This window comes from Pristis pectinata, chromosome 21 (genome assembly GCF_009764475.1).
Source record: "Pristis pectinata isolate sPriPec2 chromosome 21, sPriPec2.1.pri, whole genome shotgun sequence".
NCBI classification, from domain to species: domain Eukaryota; kingdom Metazoa; phylum Chordata; class Chondrichthyes; order Rhinopristiformes; family Pristidae; genus Pristis; species Pristis pectinata.
This window is the reverse complement of record NC_067425.1, coordinates 27,217,292-27,241,481: the sequence shown is the minus strand read 5'-3', so window position 1 is coordinate 27,241,481 and position 24,190 is coordinate 27,217,292. Positions and strand designations below refer to the sequence as shown.

At 38.9% G+C, this 24,190-nt stretch overlaps 1 protein-coding gene across 3 annotated transcripts; it reads right to left on the bottom strand.

Annotated features, from left to right (window-relative positions):
* Positions 1-12: 12 nt before the first annotated feature.
* On the bottom strand, positions 13-23,113 carry LOC127581299 (B-cell CLL/lymphoma 7 protein family member B-like). Of its 3 annotated transcripts, XM_052035556.1 has the most exons (8): positions 22,936-23,113; positions 14,840-14,915; positions 14,441-14,470; positions 11,003-11,117; positions 9,358-9,528; positions 5,364-5,443; positions 3,890-4,015; positions 13-3,769 (listed from the first exon to the last, which is right to left on the bottom strand). In XM_052035556.1, exons 1-7 carry the CDS (start codon positions 23,025-23,027, stop codon positions 3,917-3,919), a joined length of 663 nt encoding a protein of 220 aa, XP_051891516.1. In that variant the 5' UTR covers positions 23,028-23,113; the 3' UTR covers positions 13-3,769; positions 3,890-3,916. The 3 variants fall into 3 exon arrangements, with proteins under 3 accessions (XP_051891516.1, XP_051891515.1, XP_051891517.1); XM_052035555.1 differs by having other exon boundaries at positions 13-4,015; XM_052035557.1 differs by having other exon boundaries at positions 13-4,015; positions 5,364-5,422.
* Positions 23,114-24,190: the final 1,077 nt, after the last annotated feature.

Genomic DNA, 24,190 nt, shown 5'->3' with positions numbered 1-24,190 from the left:
AAAAAATTTAATTCATTCCACTTTATTTTCACAGGCATTTTGAATAACAATCCCCTAAATAATAACTCGAGTTTTACAATTTGAAAGGCAACACTTAACCTTTGAGGTATGAAGTATTTTTTGACATTACGGTTTGCATCTTGAAATGAAGTTTCATCACTGAGGCACATACCAGTGATTTATGTTATTTGCTTCTGTCTATTTTCACAAACAGAAGACAGATTTTACAATCATTAACACAGTAAAGGCAGTAAGAGAAGATCACCCATCCTGGAGTGCTCCTGTAAATATCAGAATTTAATTTTCATGGATGCTTACCTTAAAATGCAAAGTACAAAAATGGCAATGCATTAATACTTAATACTGCATATGTGCCTGTACCAATCACCAAGGTTGGTGCTTACCTTTTCAAAAGTTAAGAAATTTAAAAAAAATGAAAAACATCATCTTAAACCAAACAAATGAAAACCTATTGTTTTAGATTTTGGGCTGTGCATTAGAATCAAACTTGTCATTTGTTGAGTGCTCCCCAAGTCATCTGTGTGAAGTGCTCCATGGTACAAGTGTAATCAAAGTACTGTGATCCACCCAAGAGTCAATACACACAATTCAAATCATACTTCTTTGGAATGTCACACAACTAAAGTGTGATAACTTGTTAAAATGCACTTCATTGTGTGGTGAAACTTGGGAGGTACAAAACATCAGAAATAATATTTGCAATAAAGATAACGAAGATTTTTTAAATAAATGTTTTAAAAAAAATACTATTTAAACAATTAAAGAAGTCTAGAGAGTCATGAATTAATCAATAACTATGCATGTGTACAGACTTTAAGCAATCCTTACTGTTCCACTGCTCTAATAATGATCTAGGCTTTTTGGACACACATTTAGAATTCAGTCTTATATTTAGGCATCATCGGATACTAGTTGAAATGGTTGAGTTACAAATTGAGAAGTTTGCATTACCAAATAAGGAACGACCCATTATACCCTATGAAAAACATCAACTGTTGCTCTTCAAGCATTTTCACGAACAAAGTCTGAATGCTCTGGAACCCTGGTTTCTGCTCCATTGCGCAACATTCCATGCATTTTGAAGCAAACTAAGTGGAATTACAAAGAAAAATACTCAACATACAAATTGATTAGTCTATTTAATCTTTATATTCAAAAAATATATCTATGCATTTTCATCAGAAAATACAAAATATGAACATTTTTCACATTGTCCTGGCTTCACTTCCATGAAAAATAAGGAAGGTGTCCATACTGTAACTAGGAAATCTCTCATCTTCATAGATTCTGAAAGATAACCTATTGGTTAAAAGATCTGCTACTTAAAGTAGCAAGTAATATTGAAACTCCACTATGACGAACACCAAAAACTATTAAAAGATCCATATTTTTCATTTTATATAAAATGTAATACTTTTTAAAGTTGAGATTGTAAAAGTAACTAATGAAGCACACTGTGAACACAAGTTTAAAAATTAGGAAGTTAGGAATAAGCAGCAATAGCAGGTGAAACTATCACCAAATCTAGGCAAATATCAAATAAAATACAAAGATAAGATACTGAAGCAAACACAAAAGATGTTAAAAGACAAAACAGGCGGACTTTTGGCAATTAGGAGTGATTTTAACTTTCAATCACTAATCAAAAACAAAATCATAATCTCACTTGAGTATTTTTTTTAAAAAGTCGAGCAGAAATGGAAATTAACTATTATCCAATTTTCTCAAGGTGGTAAATTATAGTTAAGTTGAGAGACAATGTGAGAATGTTTGCAGATGGGTTGAATGATCAAAATAGAGAATCTGATGCAAAACAAATAGTTTAAAATAGAATGAGTACAACAGCAATTCAGAATTAAACCACTGCTACCTGGGTTAGCTGCAAGTACCACATACAGGCTTTGATGCAGAAGCTGACAGGGGAAGTACCATGAGGACATGCATTTTTATGTAGTTTGCCAAGGGCAAGGTTTTGACAAGAGCAGCATGCAAGGAAGAAGCCTCCATTAGGAAGGCCATGATTTAAAATCATGATGATGGGTATTGAAGAGGGCAATACAAAGATGTTAAAAATGGCACATTCATCAGGATGGTCATTAATCTAAAATGTTAACTTCATATCTTTCTCCACAGGTGATGCCTGACTTGCTGAGTATCTTTAGCAATTTTTTGTTCTTATAAAAATGAATTTCTTGCCCTCGTTAAAAGGATCAATAAGCAAACTGTATATAAAAAACATTTAGGGAACAGCACATAATGGGGTTGAATAAAATCTGAAGTTTTATTTTGCAAACTTTCTTGATTCCAGACACATTGACTCTTGAGGGGTCCGTGATGGATCATGGATGCAAATATTCCTCTGGTACACACTCAAGTAATCATCCTACATTTATGAACTTAATGTGCTTCTGCAAAATACTTATGTATTAGCAATACCCCAGCTAATAATTGATGGTAAACAGTGAGATTTAAAAAAAAAACTGAAATGCTAAGATATGTTTACCAGTATAATACACTGGAATCATGGCTATGTCAATTAAATCACAGCTGCTAGTTTGTTCATGTTTTCCTAACTGGTTGATCTAGTATTACCTGTTATAAAACTGAACTAGGATTTAATCTAATTTTGTTTCCATTAGGAACCATTCTGTTTTAAATAAAATCAGCTTCAGATGCAGGCTGCCAGCTTGATTTAGGGAACAAAATGAAGGATGTGATCTGTATTGATAGAAAAGTTGGGAGGTTAAAGATTCCAATTCCTCCTTTATTGTACTAGCTCTTTAATTAGTCAACCCTGGCCATGCAGGCCTAGACAAAAAAAAATCAGTATCAACACATTGGTCAAATGTGGAGGGATTGAATTGCCATACCAATCCTATTAAGCCATCCATACATATGCACCATTAGCATAGTCATAAGCAAGAACTCTAGTTGGTATGTCATACATTATCTCACCCAGCAAAGGCATATGTAATGACATAAATGTTGACAAGAACAAATAGAAGAGATTAAATTCTCTTTTCAAGAAAATAAATTTCTAAATTATCTGTAGGCTCTCCCCAAAGGAAAATGCAAGTCCAGGTTAATGGGCACTTAACATTAGTTCAGTATCACTGAAACTAATACAAAGGTACCCATACCAGCTTGAAGATTTTCAAATGCTTTTTGCATCATGCAAATTCAGTAAAATCATGAGCCACAGGAATATAATTTTAAAAAAGTTTCTATACAACTTCAATAGCATTTTTGTGAGAAACTGCACTCGGTTGTACCTTCCTTGAATGCAGATGACAGAGTCTAACTTTATATCATGAATAAAACGAGGATGAAGACTGCATATGTATGTATAGTCAAGAATCGACAGCACACAAATCCGTCTTCAGTCAGCTCACTTAAATATTGGTGAAGATTTAGAGGCACTTCAGTATCAAGGCACTTTCATATTGATGCTGAGACTCTAGAAGAGCAGCTCTCAAGCAGGTACTGGGATCTTCAATCCATCTTTTTGCACTGTACCAGTTTGCAGCTGGTCCCTGTTAAGGATCAATACAGAGGCCCATCTTTTCTTCCAGTGGGTATGCTTGTCCCAGGAAAAGGCTGGTGCTGGACCCATTTAAGAGGTGAGCAGGACACTTCCTTTATATTAGTGCTACTTTTGACACTATCAATATAAAAGTGTCTTCAACTAGGAAGGCCCAGTGAAGCCACACCACACCCATTCCTGCTGCATAACAAAAGGGACATCAGCCTGCAATACAGAAACATTTTAAATTCAGACACCTAAATCACAAGCATCACAATCCATTAAAAGTAGTAAATAAATATCACATTCTTTTAAGTCAGTCAGTGATGGCAAGTCAGAGGGTACCATGGAAACGCCAGCTTTGATTCTGGGTTAGCTCTCAGTAACTGGCTGAGTCACAGCATTCTGTCCTGTGCAAACCCTCTTCAGTGGTGGCGCCCCAGAATATTCATCATCCTCCTCTTCCACGACCTACCAAGCACAGAAGATGAAAATCAAAACAAACTTTTGGAAAGGCTGTCTTAAATTAATTAATTAACATTATGATTTAAATCATAATTCAGATTAAAATACAAATGGAATTAACATTTTATCCATAAACAGCCTCTGGCACTCCACCTCTCCATAATCCAGAGGTTACTGGCAACCTTCAGCTTAAAAAAGAATTTTTATATTCTAAACAATCATTATTTAGCCTAAAATTAAGTCTATAAACAGCAATTGTAATGGAAAAAAAATCAAAAAACTGCAGATAATGGAAATCCAAAATAAAAATAGAAAATTCTGGGAACACTCAGCAAGACAGCATCTGGTCCAGGATCCATCATCAGACACATTCCCATCCCCTCAGCATTTTGAAGAGATTGCTCTTGAAAACTAAATTTGTTTTCTCCCTTTCTAGTCCTAATGAAGGCTTGTAGAACTAAAACATTAGTATTTTTTCTCCCCACAGATATTTCGTGACCTGCTGAGTGTTTCCAGCATTTTCTGTTTTTATTACAACCCAGTTCTCTGAGTCAAAGTTGGAGACAGCTCTTGCTTTTCAAATTTCAACCATTCTCTAATAGTCACAGATCCTAGCTGCTGGTACATTGTCAAAGTGGCCATTCAAATGAGTCTAGGCACTGTATCTGCAGGATATGCAGTCATGGAGAGCAACAGAACATATTTGAACCCAACTGTGTTATTCACTCAATGTCTGTTTTTCAGCAGAGGCTATAGGAAAGAACTGCAAATTTCAGCCACTTTTTTCTGCCTTCCCAAGCTGAGTTGAGCTGTAGTTCCAATTATCCCAGTGAGCCAAGTCTATGAGGAATGAAGCCAAGCAAGTCTCTGCTAAGGCTCCCTTTATCTCCCTGGCCATGCACAAGGAAACTCTACTTATGAAGGTAACCACTAAAACTATTCTATAATTCATACAGCTATATCATTCTTTTAAACAGTGGAAGTATTAATGTCAGCCACTATAATGTATAAACCAAAGCTCTCACAGCAAATTACATAGAAAATATAGTTTAAATACTGACAAAATTTGTCGATGAATTGTGCCCCATCCACTAGGGCTTACTAAAACAGGGATACTTATTTCAGCATCCTGCCTTTCTTCAGGGGTCTGTGTTTTTCTAAAGTTCATTGCTTTGTGTATTTTATCTTTAACTGTCCAATTTGAGCCAAATAACCTAATCAGACAGCTTTCAATTAAAGGTTCAAAATGGAATCTGGTACTCAATTTTATTGAATATTTTAATTACATTAAAATGTATATACAAGCTCTGTCTTCCCTGAATATGCATGTCCACACAGTGTCCTCCTGGCTTACCTGAGGCTGCAATGGAACCAGTTCTTCCTTTGTGAGCATTGGGGGATCATCTCCTACTTCTGAGGAAGGAAGGGAAGGTTCTGTGAGAGAGAATTAAGAAATTATAACTGCTTTTACCACACTGTCCGCTTGCTGCATAACAGAAGTAAATAGTAGAGCCATTAACAGAAGCAAGGGAACAGTGCAACTTTTGATCAAAATAATATGGAAACTAAAACAGCCAATGGCCTCCAAAACAGCTTTATATAAAACATTCAAAAGACCATCAAGAAAATGATAACATTCTAATAAATGGCAACCATGCTGGAGAATTACTGTATTCTCGTATGGACAGAGGTTCCTGATTTCAACTGAGGGAATGGATGAATAGGGAAGGAAAGGTAACCAGCCAAGGCTCTCATCACTAATTACTATTCAGTGATTAATGCACAATGGAATAACTCCAAACACAACCTATGCCAAGTTAGCTGATCTTTATAAACAGAACAAATAGTAAGTGTTCAGAGTGGCTAAGGCAAGTTCCTCGAAGAGAGATTTGCTTCACTGATGAAGCTGTGCCCCACTGAGAGTTAGTGTCTTCTAGTGGAAGCAAATTGTGTGAAAGACCTCAATGTGAAAACAAGTTCTACATCTAGCACCTGCATGGAAACCTTGAGAACAAAACAATTATCACCCTAAAATGTTAGCACCTAAATTGGGAACAGTTCCATACACCAAATACACCCCAGTACTTTTCCCAAGAATCACTGCACCATCACTTATCTCCAGACATTCTTCAATGGTGAGGACCAGCGGATCAGCAAACCACCAACTAAATGGCACTACACCAGTGCACAAGTGTGTCTTAGGCCAACTGCAAGTAACAGCTTACTTAACATATATTGGAAGTTTAAATGGGAAGGTTCTACTCTGTACAGCAGTATGTAACACCTTGCAATGTAGAAAAGGACTACGAGATTGTCAGTGAATTTAGTTATGAGCAAAGGTGGGCAAATGTGTCAGAAGTTTTAAATCAGTAACAAACAGAGATTGAAACAAACCTTGTGTAGAACAGTAACAAAACATAAATGGTTTCAAATTGAACCAAAACTGCAAGGCAAGGGAAATAGATTTTAAAAAATGGCGAGTAGGTAAGAAAATATAGAAGCATCTCAGAGTCCTCTAGTAGATAGAGAGTATGTTAGATTTGTGGATGATCAATAAATGGGACGAATGATCACTGCACTTTGTAAAAGCAAGAAAGAAACAAAATATAAAACAGTACAGCACAGGAACAGGGCCTTTGGCCCATGTGTCTGGGCTGACTATGATGCAAATCTAAACTAATCCCATCTGCCCACAAATGGTCTATATTCCTCCATTCCCTGCTTGTTCACGTGCCTGTCTAAGTGTCTCTCAAATGTTGCTATCGTATCTGATTTCAACCAACCCAGTGAGTTCCAGGCACCTACCAATCACTGGAAAAAACCTGCCTCAAATCTCCTTTAAACTACACCGCCTTAACTGCTCCTTAGAGCTGATACCTTCTAATCCAGGAAATATCCTGGTGAACATCTTCTGCGCCCTTTCTAAAGTCTCTGCATCCTTCCTCCAATGCAGCATCAGAAACATACATAATACTCCAAACACGCCTAACCAAAGATTTATGCAGCTGCAACATGACTTGCCGTTTTTAAAAAAAAATATATACACTCAACATCTCAATTGATGAATGCAAGTATCTTTACCACCCCATCTACTTGTGTTGCCACTTTCAGGGAGCTATGAACTTGCACCCCAAGGTCCCTCTGTACATCAATGCTCCTAAGAGTCCTGCTATTTACTGCGTACTTTCCTTTTGCATCCACTGCCCTGAATCATCTATCACTTCCTCAAAAAACTTGAGTTTATAAGACATGACCTCCTCCACACAAAACCATGTTGACTATCCCTAATAAGTCTATGTTTTTCCAGATGAGAGTAGATCCTGTCCCTAAGAACCCAAGAATCTTTTCCAATAACTTCCCTACCACTGATGTAATGCTCACCAGTCTAATTTTCAAGTTCATCTCTACTGCCCTTCTTAAACAGAGGAACAGCACTGGTTATTCTCCAGCCCTCTGTACACTCATCATCTTGTTTGCCCACATTATAAGCATCCAGAGTTCACCTAGGTGGAAAAAAAGCATATTCCAACAATGTGTACAGTCTGCATGTAGAGTGCCCACCAGAAATGTTTTGTTGCATGGAGGCTATTCAGCCTTTTGTCTGTCTGGCTCATTTCACAGAGCTACACACTTGGTTTCAATATGCCCAAATCCCTGCATTTTTCCCTTTCAAATAGTTATCCAATGTGTTGCTGAAAGCCAATAATGAAATTAATTGTATCCATCATCAAGCAAGGCCTTCCAAATCAAAACCATGTAAAAAAAAATCCTCATGACCCATTTTGTTCTTCTGCAATTGCCTTAAATCAATGACCTTTTGTTACTAACACTCTTCCAGCCAGTGGAAGCAATTTCTAATTCTTTATTCTGCCTGAATTTTTGAAACATCAAAATCCCTTCAGTGTATTCTGCAACAAAAAAAATACTGTCTTCATTACAAAGCTACAATCCCTCATCCCCAGAACCACTAGTAAATCTCTTATGAACCTCCTCAAAAAGTCTTCACGTGCATACAAATGAACAATACTCAAAACTGAAATCCATACTCCAACAACACCTCCCAAACATGCAAGCTCCAGCACCAAAAACAAGGAAGCCCATGAAATGCATATGGAGCTTCTTCAGTGCTATTGGAACCGCACTCATCCAAGTGCAAGATTCCATCACATTACATTTCCTTATATTGAATTTCATTTGCTCAGTTAATACCATAGCAATCTAATGTTTCCATCTGTCTTTGTGCTAATATCAAGTGTAACATTCTAGCTCATCCACTGTTGTTTATAAATAAATGGAAAAAGCAGGTCTCAATAGATTTTTGGAGGAAGCTACTAGTCATATCCTGCCAATTTGACTATTTATCAACTAATATTTACACACTGTCACCTGCTGCTCAGCCAATTTCTTAGCCAGAACAATAATTTGCCTTCAGTTCTATTAGTTTCTACTTTTGCATATACAATGCACATTCTGCAATTTGTTAGAAGTCTGCCTGCAGAGTGTACAATCCAAAACCATTGTAGGCAGATCATGCCATATGCACATCTTAATACACTTACTACTTACATTTCAGCTCTCTGCACAGGACTCCAGGACATATCAAACTTGTGAGTTTGGCCAGACCAATTCATTGTTTCCTTTTTGATTTCCGCTTAGAATAAATCAGGACTGAACTACACAAACCTTAGTCTTCATTGTTCTTACACTGCCTGTGATGTGCAATGCCCAATGTCAGCCTTCCACACAGCACTTACCCTCAATGTTTACCATATATGGGAGCTGTTTTAGTTTTGATGCAATCATTGTTGCAGGCAGTTTGTAATATAAAAGAAAACTCATTTGTGCCGCATGGGTACAGGGTTAAATGGTCACCATAGAGATAAGTGATCCACACATTTGTTTCTGGCACAGCACTTTCAAACCTGCACTGAACCCCATTCTTGTATATATCTTATTCATTAATATATCAGTCTAGCCCTTCAACACCATGGCATGATCAACAACTTGTGGTTGTACGAAGTCTAACATCACATTTGATCAGGCAACCGTCACAGTCACTTTTCACACAGCAAGATGCCGTAAAGCGCAGCGACATTGCGTTTTCTCTGATTATGTCAGCTGATTATTGATCAGAACACCAGGAGAACTTTCTGCTCTAAAAAGAAATATCCACAGGTACTGGAACATTGAGATAGATCCATACATGAACCAAATATATGCAGCTCTCATAATTCAGTAGTCTCTACACACCATTCTGAAGTGTCTCATCACATTAAACCTTAATAGTTTTAAAGTTCAGACATTATACTTCAACATTAAGTAACAATAATTCCTAATGCTCTTCATACCTTCCATGATTTCCTGGCCAAGCATGGGAGGCTGAGAGTCATCCGCTTTAAAATCAGACAGAAGTGTTGGGCTGACAGGCTCACTTTGCTCTGGGCTGGGGCTTGAATTTGTACTGCTGTCCACTTTTACCTGGTAAGCATCTGACAGGGAACTCTGATTACTAGTCTCATCTGAAAAGGTAGGAAAAGACAAAATGAAACTGAAATGAACATAGGCAGAAAAACAACCTGACAGTACAATGTTTCCCTATTAGCGTCATCAACAAGTATTTCGTATCCTTCCCCAGCTTTCCTCCCTGCTCCATGGAAGCACAAACATCTGCTTGGATATGGATCCAAGGTGCTTTACTGATCTCAGTGACCATTCAAGATTTAAACAGCAAATGCCAACAACTTAACTTTATAGGGCAACAGAGGCAAGCCTAATTCTATTTTCTTTCCGCCAAACTATTGTTCCTTCCATAGCCCAGAAGCTGAAATTTCAGATTAGGTACTTCAAGACATATTGGGAATTGAACTTGGCACCTGCTGGATTGCTTTGGTCTGTTGAATCCTGTTCACATCAAACGGTACTTCCTTAGTGAGGAACCTGATCCTCTCCAATATGGGGGCTCAAATTTGGAGATGCTTTCACAAACATGTATTGTCATGTAGGCAGTCCAAAATATAACATGACACAGACAATCTTACTTGATTCTCAAACTTCATTCCCTCCTCCTCCTTCAGCTCCACCCCCACCACACCAAGAATTGTTGGGAGGAGGCTGGTAGTGGAAATGAAGATAGTACAAATGACTCTGGACAGCTGTAGGTGACAAAAAGTGACTTTTTTTCTTCCGCATGACCAAACACCTTGATATCATTTATACTATCTGATTAGGCACAGAAATAAAGAAAAAACTTTGGGTTCAATTCAAGGTCAATGTCATTCAGTTGATTTACTAACCGAGGCCAAAAATGTTGCAAGTTAATTAGAAGTGAATAACAAAGGTCATTGCACCAGTTGATTCAGAGGTTAGTCAGACTATATTTCTGGTTATTTACTTCAAATCATGTATTTCCCCAGCTCTTCTATAAACAGACAGCCAATATGCTACCAATCCCAGAGTGATTCCTGCTTCTATCTTTCTTTCAATGGTATGGCCTCTTTCATCAAGAGACTGGGTTCAAGTTTAGGAATTTGCAGAGTTGTTGGCAGCAGGGCTTCCTGTGTATTTTGCTGTTGCCATACTGAACAAGGTCTGTAACAATGCAGCTATTATGAATGTGGGAATAAGAACACAGGAATATCCCCAAAGTAGCAAGCACATGGCAAGAGAGGAAATGTTATAAAATCTATTTTATTTTTGAACTAATATCTGGGGAAAAACTTGCATGAAAAAAATCTCAGTTGGTGTAATAATTTCTTTCAGGTGAAGACACCCAATATCTAAACTAAGTCTAGCCTCACACCATTCTCAAAGCCCTCAGAAATGATTCCGCATGAATCATTACAAAACAGAAAATGAAATACATTACCTTCACTCAATCAACACTAAATCCAAACTTTCAGATATTACCCATATGCCAAGTAATGACAAATAAAACAAATTACCTTCAGATAATCCTTAGAGTGTCACATAAAAGGAGTTTGAGCATACACTCACCATTTAGCTCCAAGAGAACAGGAGAGGAACTGTTGTCAGACACAGGCAGCAGTGGGAAGCCTTTATCTCCCTTTGTGCCTTTTGATTCAAGATTGTTCTTCGATTTTGACTTCTCCTAAATAAAGCAGAAAGGATGCAACAATAATAGAAATCATTGCAAAGTACTTGAACATTCCTCTATCTTTTCACCCATTCAAACCCATCACAGTCATTTCACCAGAAAGGTTAATGAGAAGTGATTTTTGGACTTCTTAAACTGCATTCAGTCAAAAGGTGCTTTTAAGGTTGATAAAAATTCCTGAATACTTACATCGTCTTAATCCACTTCCTCATGCACAGTCCCACCTCTCTGACACCCTGACCTGCAGCATAGCTTTAAGATCCCAGATATGTTTGCTAATGTGCAATTAACTGGCTCCACTTTGGACTACAAATCCACTCAATTTTTTTTCAGATAAAATGTGATATATACAGAGCAATTTGCACAAAAAATGGTTTACTGGACTTGCTCAACAGAAGGAACAGTTGAATTGAATTCTACAATTCCTTCTCAATAAAAAAATTGCAAGAAATTCAAAGAATTAAGTGGCTGTGCACAGAAGGAGTAGGTGATCTACTGACAAATAGAAAACAGTCAGATAGTACAGTAGACTACTCCTTGCATTTCCCAATAATTGATATTCAGGGATGGTTGCTGAGGAGAGGGTCACAAGTCCATGGCTCAACCGTACAGGACGAAAATAAGGAATACTCTAATTATTGGGGATTCATTAGTTAACAGAGTAGACAGGCTTTCTTGCTACTGCAAACATTTTGCCTTGCTGATGGTGCCCGTGTCAGGGACATCATTAAGCAACTGCAGAACATTCTGGAGGTGGAGAGGGTGAAAAACCAGAATTTGTGTACATTGCAGTACAAGAGGCATAGCAAGAAACAGAGAGGTTCCGCGGGCATATTTTAGGGTGCTGGGATAGACATTAAAAAGAACTCCAAAAGATAGCAGTCTCTAGATTATTACCAATATCACACATAATACCAATTATAGGAATGGAGAGATAGTGCACACAAATACATGGTTGAAGAGATGAAGGATGTAATGGGTGAATGTAAGGGTACGAGGAAAAGTAGGGAAGAAAATTATGGAGGTGACAGTATTAAGGAAATATTACAATGCTCAAGGGAAAGGATAATCTTGAAGGGTTTGGGTCAGGAAATCTTTGGTTAGAGAGAAGAACTAGGTGTCATTATACAACTAGATGCTTTCTATACATCACTTTCCAGAATACAAGAAACATGAGCAGGAGAAAAACGATCAGCTCCTTGAACCTGGTTCACCATTCAATAAGGTCATGGCTGATCCAATCTTGGTCTCAACATCACTTTCCTGTTCTCACCTCATACCCCCTTCAACTTCTTTGAAGTTTAAATATCTGTCAATCCCTACCTTGTAAATATTCAAATGATATTGTTTCCAATGTGTCACATGCCTCTGAAAGAAGAGATTCTTCCTCAATTCCACCTTAAATAGGAGACCCCTTATTCTAAAACTATGCCCCCTAGTTCTAGATAATCCTGTTATGAGAAGCATCATCCACCCCATCAATCTGCCTCAGAATCTTATGTTTCAATAAGATCACGCCTCATTCTTCTAAACTCCACCAAGTTTAGGCTCAACTTCTCATCACATTAACTCCTTATTCTTAGGATCAAACTAGTGGGCTTTCATTATGTGGCCTCCGATGCACATGCTTCATTCTGTAAACATGGACACCAAAACTGTTATACAGTACTCTAGATGTGGTATAGTGGCTGCTCTGCAAAGTTTAATCTAAATTTTCCTACTTTTATGCTCCACACTCCTGGTAATGAAGACCAACTTTCCATTACTCTTCCTAATTATTTGCTGGACCATCTTGTAACCCTTTGTTTCACAGACACGGAGTCTTAGATTACTTTGCAAAAAAAAATATTTTGTAGTCTCATTCCACTTAAATAATAATTTGCATTTTCATTAATCGCTCTGAAGTTTTCCCAAATTATATTTCATCCACTAGCTTCCTACCCACTCACATATCTCTCTTAGGTAAGCTCTGTGTCCACTTCACAACATGCTAACCTGCTTATCTTTATATAACCAGTAAATGTCACCAAAGTACACCCGATTGCCTTATCCAAGTCATTAATATAGATTGTTAATAGTGTAGGCCACCGCACAGATCTCTATAGTGCCTCACCAGTTACTGATTGCAAATCCAAAAATGATTCATTTATCGGGACCATTTTCTGTTAGCTAGCCAATCTCTTATCCATGCCATGTATTAACCCCAAACTCTTGTGCTCCTTTGCAGCAACCCTTTTGTGGTATGCTTTCAAGTGCCTTCTGGAAATCCAAATACACACCAGTTGCCCTTTGTTCACCTGCTTGTTAAAAGCTCAAATCTCCTTCCTCCCCTAGAGCCCACTGATTAACAGGATGCTTTTAGTACCTACCACCGTTCCAAAATAATTATTTTGGAACCTTTGACATTTTGCCATTTCCAATTACTGTGTTCGATCTGGTCGCTACACTTTAGGAAGAAAGCGAAAAATTTAAAAAGAGTAGGAAAAAAAGCTATACAGGAATGAGGGACTCCTGTGCAAAGACTGGAGAAGCTAAAGTATCTCTCCTAAAACAGAGAGCAGAAATTTGATAGAGGTGGTCAAAATAATGAGGTTTATGGACAGAATAAATAGAAAAGAACTTTTCCAATCAGTGAAAGGACCAAGAATTTTAGATTTAATGTGACTGGCAAAAAGAACCAAGGAAGTGTCATCCGAAAACCACGTGCAGTTAGTGGCTAACTTCTGGAATATAGTGCCCAAAAAGGTGATGAAAGCAAATTCAATTTTGACTTTCAATAGGGAATTGTACTTGAAAAGAAAAAAAATGCAGAGTCACAGACAAAGGACAGGGCAATAGGTCTAGCTACATTGCTCTTACAGATGGAGAGCTGAATGGTGTGGTGCTATGCTGAGACCATTCTATGACTCCATGTTTGATTTGATTTGATTTATTGTGTGCGTGTGCCATGATGCAAAGTCTTCCAACTGTCAGCTTCTCTTTTCTTTCCCATCAAAGCTACTTCCTTTCTCCACTACAGGTGTTGCAAAGGCATCAACTTGTATTGAAGTATAGGGCCACTAAACATCCACTCCACATGTATGTGCCAGGACTGAGGAAGGAGCCACTCAACCAAGTGAGCTCCTGCTCTTACCAATTTACACATTAGGAGCAGTTACTGGACAGCAATCACAATAAAGCACTACAAAAGATATTACTTTTCCCAATAAAACCAAAATCAATTGAAGTTTAACTGAAATAACCTTGGCTAAGATCAGCTAGAACAGTTCAGACACATAAATTTACAACACTGGATCCACACTAACAAGTACACTTACCAATTGAGTCATTCGGGGAGCTCGGATGTCCTTTGGAAAAGAAAATGGGAAAAATAGGAGTCAAGGATAGTGATAACTGTACAGCAAATGTTTCTTTAGTAACTGATTTGAGTTATTAAACCTAACGGCATGAGGAAATGGAGAAAACATAGGCAAAGTTGGAGATGGAGAGCATCAGAGAAACTCACATCTATACCAAGTTTCATGTTGCTTTTACTGAAAACACACACCATGGCACTTTATGAGAAGTGTGGGCAGTAGCAATGTAGATCTAACCCAACAGGAAATGAATTGAGGATGCCCAAATCAGCTTATCATGTGGTCTTTATATTTCAATTTTTGCAACAATTAAGTCTATGACTGTGAGATTTAAATAGATGACTCTTCATCTCTACCTACCTCTTTGGGATCAGTCACCGGTACCCATTTAAATATCCGTAGTGATGTGTCACCCACTGTCACCCACTTCTTCTCCCTGTGGAAGTTCATAGTAAATGAGCTCAATTTATAAAGGGTGCTGGGCTTCAAAAAGTTTAAATAAAGTTCCAATTGACATGGAGAGGTTCCGAATAGCATTCAGCAGCTGCAGCAAGCCAACCTAAGCAACCTCAAAATAACCTCAAGAGATCAGAATTCCCAACATGAAATTTCAAATACAAAACTATAGGACCTGCTACATTTAATGAAGAACAACAAATGACCACAAATGTTGAAAAAAAATCAAAGGAAACAAAATCCCAGCCATTTAATACTGATGTCAGAGATAGCCAATACTTCTAAATGTCTAGATTCCAAAACATCCAACTTACTATGTGTAATGTCAATGAGATCAGCTACTACAAACAAAATGAAAAATACAAATATTTGTACTCGAGGGTCAGTACCATATACTCTGCAAATGTGCTATTGCACTTCTAATATACACTTCTAATCAACTCAAAATTGTAAATTATAATGAAAGATTTTAAGAAACATATAGAATGGAGGCACAAATCCAGTCCTCGAGATTTGTTCATCTCAATTATACACTTTTTGGTCGACAGATCCCAAAGCAACCCACGATCATTTTTATGTAAAACTAATACTAACTGGCCACTATGGCTGAAGCTATATTGCCTCTGGAAATCCACCAAACATTTTGATGAGGGAAGGATGCTTTCAGAGTCTAATTTTCCCCTTTACTAGAAAATCAAGAACTAAGCCATACATCTGCAGCATGGTACATAATCTAGTAGTCATATGATTTAGTGTATACCAAGTGTTATATTACCAAATGTGCTACCTTTTGAATAAAACATACATAAAAAAGGGATTATGGCTGCTCACGTGAATGTAACAAAAATTCCACGTCATCCATTTTTGGAAGAGCAGAAGTATTAATGTATCATCTCAATAGTAACAGACATGAACCAATCAATAGGGACCAAGGCAACCTTTACATTCTTTGTTCGAAAAATGCTGTGAAGCTACAGTCAAGAAATCGACAGATGCTGTTATCCACCCATAAGACACTGTCTTTATGAACTCCTATTTTCACATAGGAATTTTCAAAATGTCCTAATAGGGCCACAACCACAGCAACACCTTGTGGAACTGGCTCTACATATATATCAGATTCATATGAAAGGATTATCATGCAACACAGCTGATCAAAGAATATCTATGCCTTTGTCTTCCAAGAAATTCACAAAAAATTATCAAGGACATTAGTGAGGCTGGTAGAGTTGCTCCCTCACAATTCCTGCAACTCTGTTTCAATCTGATCTTTACATGTTCTCCCTGAGACAGTGTGGATTTCCTCTGGATGCTCCAGTTTCCTCCTACATCACAAAGATATGCAGATTGGTCAGTTAACTGCCCACCATAAAATGTTCCTAGCATTTAAGTGAATGGTAGAATCTGAGGGGAGTGGTGTAGGATTTATGGTACATGGGTGCTTTATTGACAGCACAGATGTGGTGGGCCACAGGGCCTATTTTGTGCTGTATGATTTAGGACTCTAAATACAAACACCATGAATAATCTCATGGCCCATGTCCTGGACACCAAGTAGGTTAAGCAAGATCAATATGTCTCAAGAAATGATAACAATGCTGGAGTATACATCTTAGCAGTTAAAATGGGAGACAATTAACATCGCAAGTTTTTACAAACTATCAAATGTTGCAATCCTGTACTCTTTGATTCTTTCTCAACCTGGGTAGGGGTTTTCCAAGACAAAATGGAAACTAAGCAACTTTCAGAATGGTCATCAGATGCCAACACATACCTGCTCCATGACCACAAGCAATAATGATCTTTCAGCTCTGCAAATGTGAATGAATCACAGACCTATATTTCATTATGCGAAAGCACGAAAAAAAAAACCAGCAAAATGGTCTGTTAGAAACCATTTCCCGGTCATCAACACCACCTGATGATTCAACCCTGAGTGCTGAATTGTCAACAACTTGCTTCACTAGAACTCTGACATGAAGATTAGTCAACTTTCAACACCAACATGAAAATTGAATTCCACATCTCAAAGAAACTTCTCAAAACTTATTAGAATCTTACACTCAACAGCAAAACAGAATGTATGCCATAGCTGTAATAAGGAAAACATTCTTTGCTAGTCAGCAGTTTTCAAAAATATCCTATAGGATCATGACAAAAGGTAGAGACCCAAATAAAGGAGCTGGATTGACAGGATAACTAAACCCATCTGCCTCAAGCTCTGCACGAGAAGATGGGAAACCCAGATCTCACCCATTCAAACAGCACCTTGGGTGCACTCAAAATAGGAAAAAAGTATCCCTACCCCGCCACAGAGTCACTGTAAATTTAATTGCTTCCCATATCCATTCAGAGTCAAAAATGTTGGAAGACAATAAGTTATGAATGAGGGTGACCAGGGAATATTAGCATAAACTACAGAATTGTTGTCTGGAATTAAATCCTTCCTCCTCATAAATAGCGAGGGAAACAGACATCGTTTTGGTGCCCTGATTAAAAAAGTTACCAGACTGGATGGTATCTACTTCAAATTTCAGAGTGAAAGGACGTTTTGTTTCTCATGCATTTCACCGCCATCCACCCAAGTGGAAGAGTGCCAAAGGAATGAAAGAAATGCCCTGCTATAGTCTAGCTTGCCTCTCTTCCAACATCCAAGAAGCTTCCCAGCAATAAAGCAGATTTTGATGCTAAAAGCAAACTGCTGGAGAAACTCAGTGGGTTCCAGATTCCAGCAACTGCAGTCTTTGTGTCTCTAGTTTGAGGATAACGGACTTATCCTTCAGGATTGGAAGACTAGGGGCACTTCCATCACTCCTTTTTCTCCCCCCATCTAGGATGCTGTGTGGTGACAGAAGATAGTTCCATTTTGAGGACTGTTTGCAGCCAGCTAACGCTACGACTAACTCAGCAATGATTTCTGACTTATAATTCTGTGTCAACCTTTGATGACGTGACCACCTGGCTAACAATGAACAAGGGATTTGTCTTGGCCCATTCATGTTTTAATGCAAGTGACATCTCCAACATAGCTTGAGCCAAATTCATACAGGCTGACGACATAGAATTTCCTGTACAGGCAGGATTACTTGTACAAGCAACTGCCATCATCTTACCCAGCTCTACAATGAATAAAGTCTTTCAGGAATTGGAAATTATTTCCCAACCTCTCCAAAATTTTAGCAAAGGTAATCCACCTTTACAATAAAGCCACCTCACAGAAGTTGAGGAAAGAATAGAATGTGTGTGCAAAGTATTTAAGCTGAATCATTCTCTCATCTAAGATTGTTGAAGACTACAGAAAAATTGAAGCATAGCCGTTCTGCAGAATCTGAATTGGATTTATTATCACTGAAATACGTTGTGAAATTTGTTGATTTGCAGCAGCAGTACAGTGCAAGACATAAAAATTACTAAGTTACAAAAATAAATAAATAGTGCAAAAGAGGAATAATGAGGTAGTGTTAACAACCTTCAGAAACAACTGCTTTGGTATACTTCATTACCGTGGTAATTGTACATGGCCGTGATTGTCTGCATGCTATCAAGATTGGGTTCCTGCATGAATAGATATCACACCAAGATGGTGGTAGGTACAGTTAGGAATATAAATCTTCCTTCAAAATGATGGAAACTAAAATCGTGGCCAAGCTGCAGTTGCATCACTAAAAGTCAAACACCAGAGATTACATATCTGATCTTTTCACGGCACCAGGCTGACTTTAATGCAACCATACAAGACTCTTAAGTTAGCTCCAAACATCAATATGAATAGCAATGCCAAGACAACCAGCCAACACACTTTTCAAAAAGTTCATACTTTCTTGAAATTATAGTGATAACAATACATTGACATACACAATTTTCATCATCACAACAAAAGGCAAAAAGCCATTTATAACAAGCCAAGAGTTTTAATTTATACTGCTTTTCCCCATCATGCCATCCCAAAGAAGTTTGAATTGTTTTAACATGTCACACAGCTATCAAAGAACTTCAGCTGTGCATCTAAGGCCGTGCAGTCAGGAAGTTTAGCTATAACAGGAATCATGGCATCACAAGATCAAATACCTACCAGGGGAATTGACTTAGGCTTGCACTCTGCATTATACATAGCTCAATTTTTAACAAAACGCAAGTGAAACAGTGAGACAAGAATGGATATATCAGGTAGTTTAGATGAGGGGTTCTTAAAGTAATCTTAAAAAGCAGGATTAAATAAGAAGGTGGCTCAGAGGATGGCTTCTTGCATTGTTAGTAAACTTTCACTTTACTTAAAGAAACAACATATTAACACAGACTTCTGAAATGTAATCATCTGCCTCAATCTCAGCAGCAAACACTAGATATGCAACATGCACACACATTTCCTTGAGTATTCAACCACCTCAGTGCTACGGATCCTCTCTTCCAGACTAAAAACTAAAATACAAGTATTATCATTATTCCAGAGCACTTTGTAGCCAGACTGCAGAATAAAAGAGTAACATGGTGATGTGGGGCCTGCTGGAGGGAAAGGAGGAAGAAATAAAGTGAGGAAGTAAATATCTGTGTCTTGAATCAGGGTCATTGAGGCACTCAAAGTTGTAGGCCTTTGGACACAAGTACAATTTGCTCCAGACTTCAGTTATACCTTGTCACTTGTGAAGACAGATCATTTGTGAAACAAATAAACATTCTTTATATAAATGCACAAGCTGAATGAAATGCAGGCACAAATTCAACAAGAGGTTATGGCAAGGGACCTTTACTGAGATCTGATCGCAAGACTGGGAACTAAATATCACAAGTTCACAAATCTTTTTGCTACAAGCGTAAAAACAGAACAGTACAGCATAGTACAGGCCCCTCAGACCACGATGTTGTGCCGACCAATATAAACCTACTCCATGATCAATCTAACCCTTCCCTCCCTACGCAGCTCATAACCCTCCAATTTTCTTACATCCATATGCCCATGTCTCTTAAATGCCCCTATTGTATCAGCCCCTACCACCACCCCTGGCCATGCATTCCAGGCACCCACCACTCCGAACAACCTACCTCTGACACCTCCCCTAAACTTTCCTCCTCTGACAAACTGATGTCCTCTGGTATTGACCATTGCTGCCCTGGGGAAAAGGTGCTGGCTGTCCACTCTATATATGCCCCTCATAATCTTATACACCTTATCAAGTCGCTTCTCATCCTGTATCACTCCAACAGAAAAGCCCTAGCTCGCTCAACCTTTCCTCATAAGACATGTTCTCTAATCCAGGCAGCATCCTGGTAAATCTCCTCTGCACCCTCTCTAAAGCTTCCACATCTTTCCTATAATGAGGCGACCAGAACTGAACACAGTACTCCAAGTGTGGTCTAACCAGAGTTTTATAGAGCTGCAACATTACCTCGCGGCTCTTGAATTCAATCTCCCGACTAATGAAGACCAGCACACCATATGCCTTCTTAACCACCCTATCAACTTGCGTGGTAACTTTGAGGGATTTATGGACTTGGACCCCAAGATCCCCCTGTTCCTCCACACTGCTAAGAATCCTGCCATTAACCTTGTACTCCATCAAGTTCATTCTTCCAAAGTGTATCACTTCACTTTTCCAGATTGAACTCCATCTGCCACTTCTTCACCGAACTCTGCATCCTGTCTATATCCCATTGTAAGATTTATCAATGTTCTACACTATCCACAACACCTCCAACCTGTATCATCTGCAAAATTACTAACCCATCCCTCCACTTCCTCAACCTTTGTCAATTATAGAAATCCCTGTGGAACACCACTAGTCACCTAGCTCCAGACAGAATACTCTCCATCTACTACCACCCTCTGCCTTCCGTGGGCAAGCCAACTCCAAATCCATGCAGCCAAGCCTCCATGGATCACATGCCTCATGATTTTCTGGATGAGCCTTCCATAGGGAACTTTGTCAAACGCCTTACTAAAGTCCATATACACCACATCCACTGCTCTACCTTCATCAATTTGTTTTATCACCACCTCGAAAAACCCAATTAGGCTCATGAGGCACGACCTGCCCCTCAAAGCCATGTTGACTATCCTTAACAAGACTACGCTTTTCCAAATGCTCATAAATGCTTCTTCAAAGAATTTTTTTCTGCCACCCAAACTCTCCATCCTAATTATAAACACTAAACTAAACCTACTTGTTTTTGAAAGCATTCTCTCCTTTTAAATTTTATGATGCTTTCACTTCAAGCCCCACTTCCTGCCATCAACCTCTATTCAAATACCTTAGGTTTACAGAAAGTAGTGGAAAATGGCAGAGGAAAGAATTGGTGAGCAAGGATAAAATTTAATACTTAAACAAGTTATCTAATGTCTGAAATTATACCATTTGGAATTGCTACCAAGATTCTCTGTTTGGGTAACTGCCCACAGTGAACGGTGTAGATATGCTATTAGACGAATAGTAGGAAAGCTGAAGCAGATGGTCAAAAAGGAATTTCCATAATTTTAGGTAAAAAGGGGTGGCTTAGAGCAATGTAGGTCACTATAAAATTGGTAACAGTGAAATTGCAAATAAACATATGTAATAATTAATTTGTTGAATTAAGTTGCTTCAGTTTTAATAGTAGAAAAATAGTATTCTAGTCCACCTGGGAAAAATAAAAGACAGTGATTCAACAAAATTAAATCAAGAAACAGTGATAAAGAAAACAATGGCAACTGGGGCCACGGAACTAGGTGGTTTCCATCATATAGTTTTCAAGAGAGAAGGCAAGAATAATGCAATTACTAACTGTAATTTTCCAAAGTTCTCAAAACAGGAACCTTTTTGGTTGTTAAATTACTAGACTGATACATAGACTCCGTTAAACCATACCAAGAAATTGCAAAAATTAGGACTTCTTTTTTCCTGAAAATGAAATTAGGAAATGTTTTGATTTAAGCTTTCAAGAAATTAAAGGAAAATAATAGGGCAGATACAGAGATAAAATTTCACCTCGGTGGAGAGGTTAAATTCTAAGGTACAGTCTAAAAATTAGATTTAGCCATTCGAGAAAGAAGTTAGAAAACAATTCCACACACAGAGTGGTTCAAGTTTGAAACTCTCTTCTGCAGGCAGCGAATGATGCTAGTTAACTGTTAATTCCAAAACTGACAGATTTTGAAACCCAAAAGGTTTCAGACACATATGGGGGGAAAAAATTAAAAGCAGAAAATGCTGCAAACACTCAACAGATAGGGTTTACCTGCTCATTACAACAGAAAATGCTGGAAACACCTTCCGATTTCCAGCATTTGCATCAAAACGGAGACACAATGATTCTGCAGATGCTGGAATCTGGAGCAACACACAGAGTCCTGATGAAGGGTCTCGACCCGAAACGTCAACTGTTTAATTTCTGTCCGTAGATGCTGCCTGACCTGCTGAGTTCCTCCAGCACTTTGTGGGTGTTGCTCCAGTATTTGCATGCTTCCCCCCCCCCCAAAAAAAATCATTTATTAGGGAAAAGGCATGTGTGTGTTGACCCCAGGTAACGGTGGGAGAGGCTTGTGAAGCCAAATCCCCTCTCATCCCCATGCAACCGTCACGAAGCTCAGTGCTGCAGAATAAAGGCTGAAAGGCACAACCGTTACACGAATGCCAGCGGTCTGAGGGAGACTGCTCCACACATCAGGCCGGAGTGAAGGGACTCCTCCGGCCGGACAGCAGCGGAGAGACCACAGAGTGGGACCGAGCCCATGGTCTGCGGGGGACCGAGCCGCTCCCCATCTCCCATCCAACCCCCCCTCCTCATCACCGCCCCATCCAACCCCCCCGCCAACCGCACCCCCACCGACCAGCAGGAAATCCCACCTCCCTCACTCTTTTGTCGGCACTGAGACGCGGTTACCACAGGAACCGAGACCCAATCCCTCTTCTGATTGGTCGAATTAAACGTCAACCACCCACACCCACAACGTCACATCCGCTGTCACATTCGGTTGCTCCCGCCCACTTGCCTCAATCAGAAAAAGTATTTATCGGAAGCCTGCTCACCATTTTCGGACTTTCTCTATCGCTGCCATGACCTTTTTGATGTCATCCTTGGCTCGACTGCGAGTCTCCGCTCTAACCGACCGGCCCGACATCTTCTCATCCGTGATCTCCCTCGCAAAAAAAACTTTATTCGCTGTCCCGACAAACGCGCTCCAATCCCACCCGCGGCACAGCCGTGCGCATGCGCCTGAGCGTCAGCCTGACGCAGTCCGGGCACGTGGATGGCAACGTCATCACGACCTTCCTGCAAGGTTACTGATATGTTATAGGAACCCCCGATCGATTCGAAGGGAGCAAAGCCTTAGACACATGCAACAACTACTGACGTTTATAAAGCCTGTAATACATTGGCTTATACGAGCTTCACACAAATAGATAAATAGGTGCGAACCAGAAAGTGGAGAGATTGGGAGGTTGTGGTGGGAAACTTGCAACTTTTCCCATCTTCCTGAAACCATCGTTAATTTACGCTTAATCACATTTTCTGAAGTAAGTTTTAAAAAAACATCTCTGTCAAATAAATGATAAACCATCAGACAATTGTCCAAATATTTTAACGTGTTTATTATGACAGCTACCGCATAACAACTTGCATTAGTTACAAGTTATAAAGATGGATTTTTCAAAAAACATTATGGTTAATCACCTGGCCATTGATTTGAATTAATTTCAGAGGGCAAAATATTTCATAATATAAAAGAAAAGAATGCTGATGCTTCAAATGAATCATCAGGTGCTTTACCATAATGTTTTTGAAAAACCCATCTTTATAACTTGAAAATTTACCATTTCAAGTTTTAGAAAGTCTTTGTATATGATTCCTCAGGATCAAGAATGATATGCTTTCAAAGTGAATTCTGAGGTGACTGATGAGGCTAATGTGGGACTCTCAGTCTCATAGATGGGGCAGGAGGTCGCACAGTAGTGCAGCGTTTAGCACTGCTGCTTAACAGCTCCAGTGATCTAGGTTCAGTGCTGACCTTAGATGCTATCTGTATGGAGTTTGCATGTTCTCCATTTCCTCCAACATCCCAAATATGTGCCAGTGCAGGAGGATAAAAAGGTGCAAAACAACAAGGCCTGTAGACCAGACACACCCTTCTTTAGTACATCTTAATCTTCCTTATTGCGGTACTGCACCTCACAATAAGAAGTGAAAGTTAAAAAAAACTGCAAATGCCGGAAATCTGAGACTAAAACAGAAAATGCCGGAAACACTCGGCAGGCCAGGCAGCATCTGTGGGAGAAGAAACGG

Bases quoted from the DNA above. Each gene is read 5' to 3' on its own strand.
- LOC127581299 (XM_052035555.1), bottom strand. From the start codon at position 23,027: ATGTCGGGCCGGTCGGTTAGAGCGGAGACTCGCAGTCGAGCCAAGGAT. The intron at 14,916-22,935 runs GTGAGCAGGCTT...GAACTTCCACAG, and splicing joins ATAGAGAAAGTCCGAAAATG to GGAGAAGAAGTGGGTGACAG. The intron at 5,444-9,357 runs GTATGAAGAGCA...TCTCTCTCACAG, and splicing joins TGGCCAGGAAATCATGGAAG to AACCTTCCCTTCCTTCCTCA.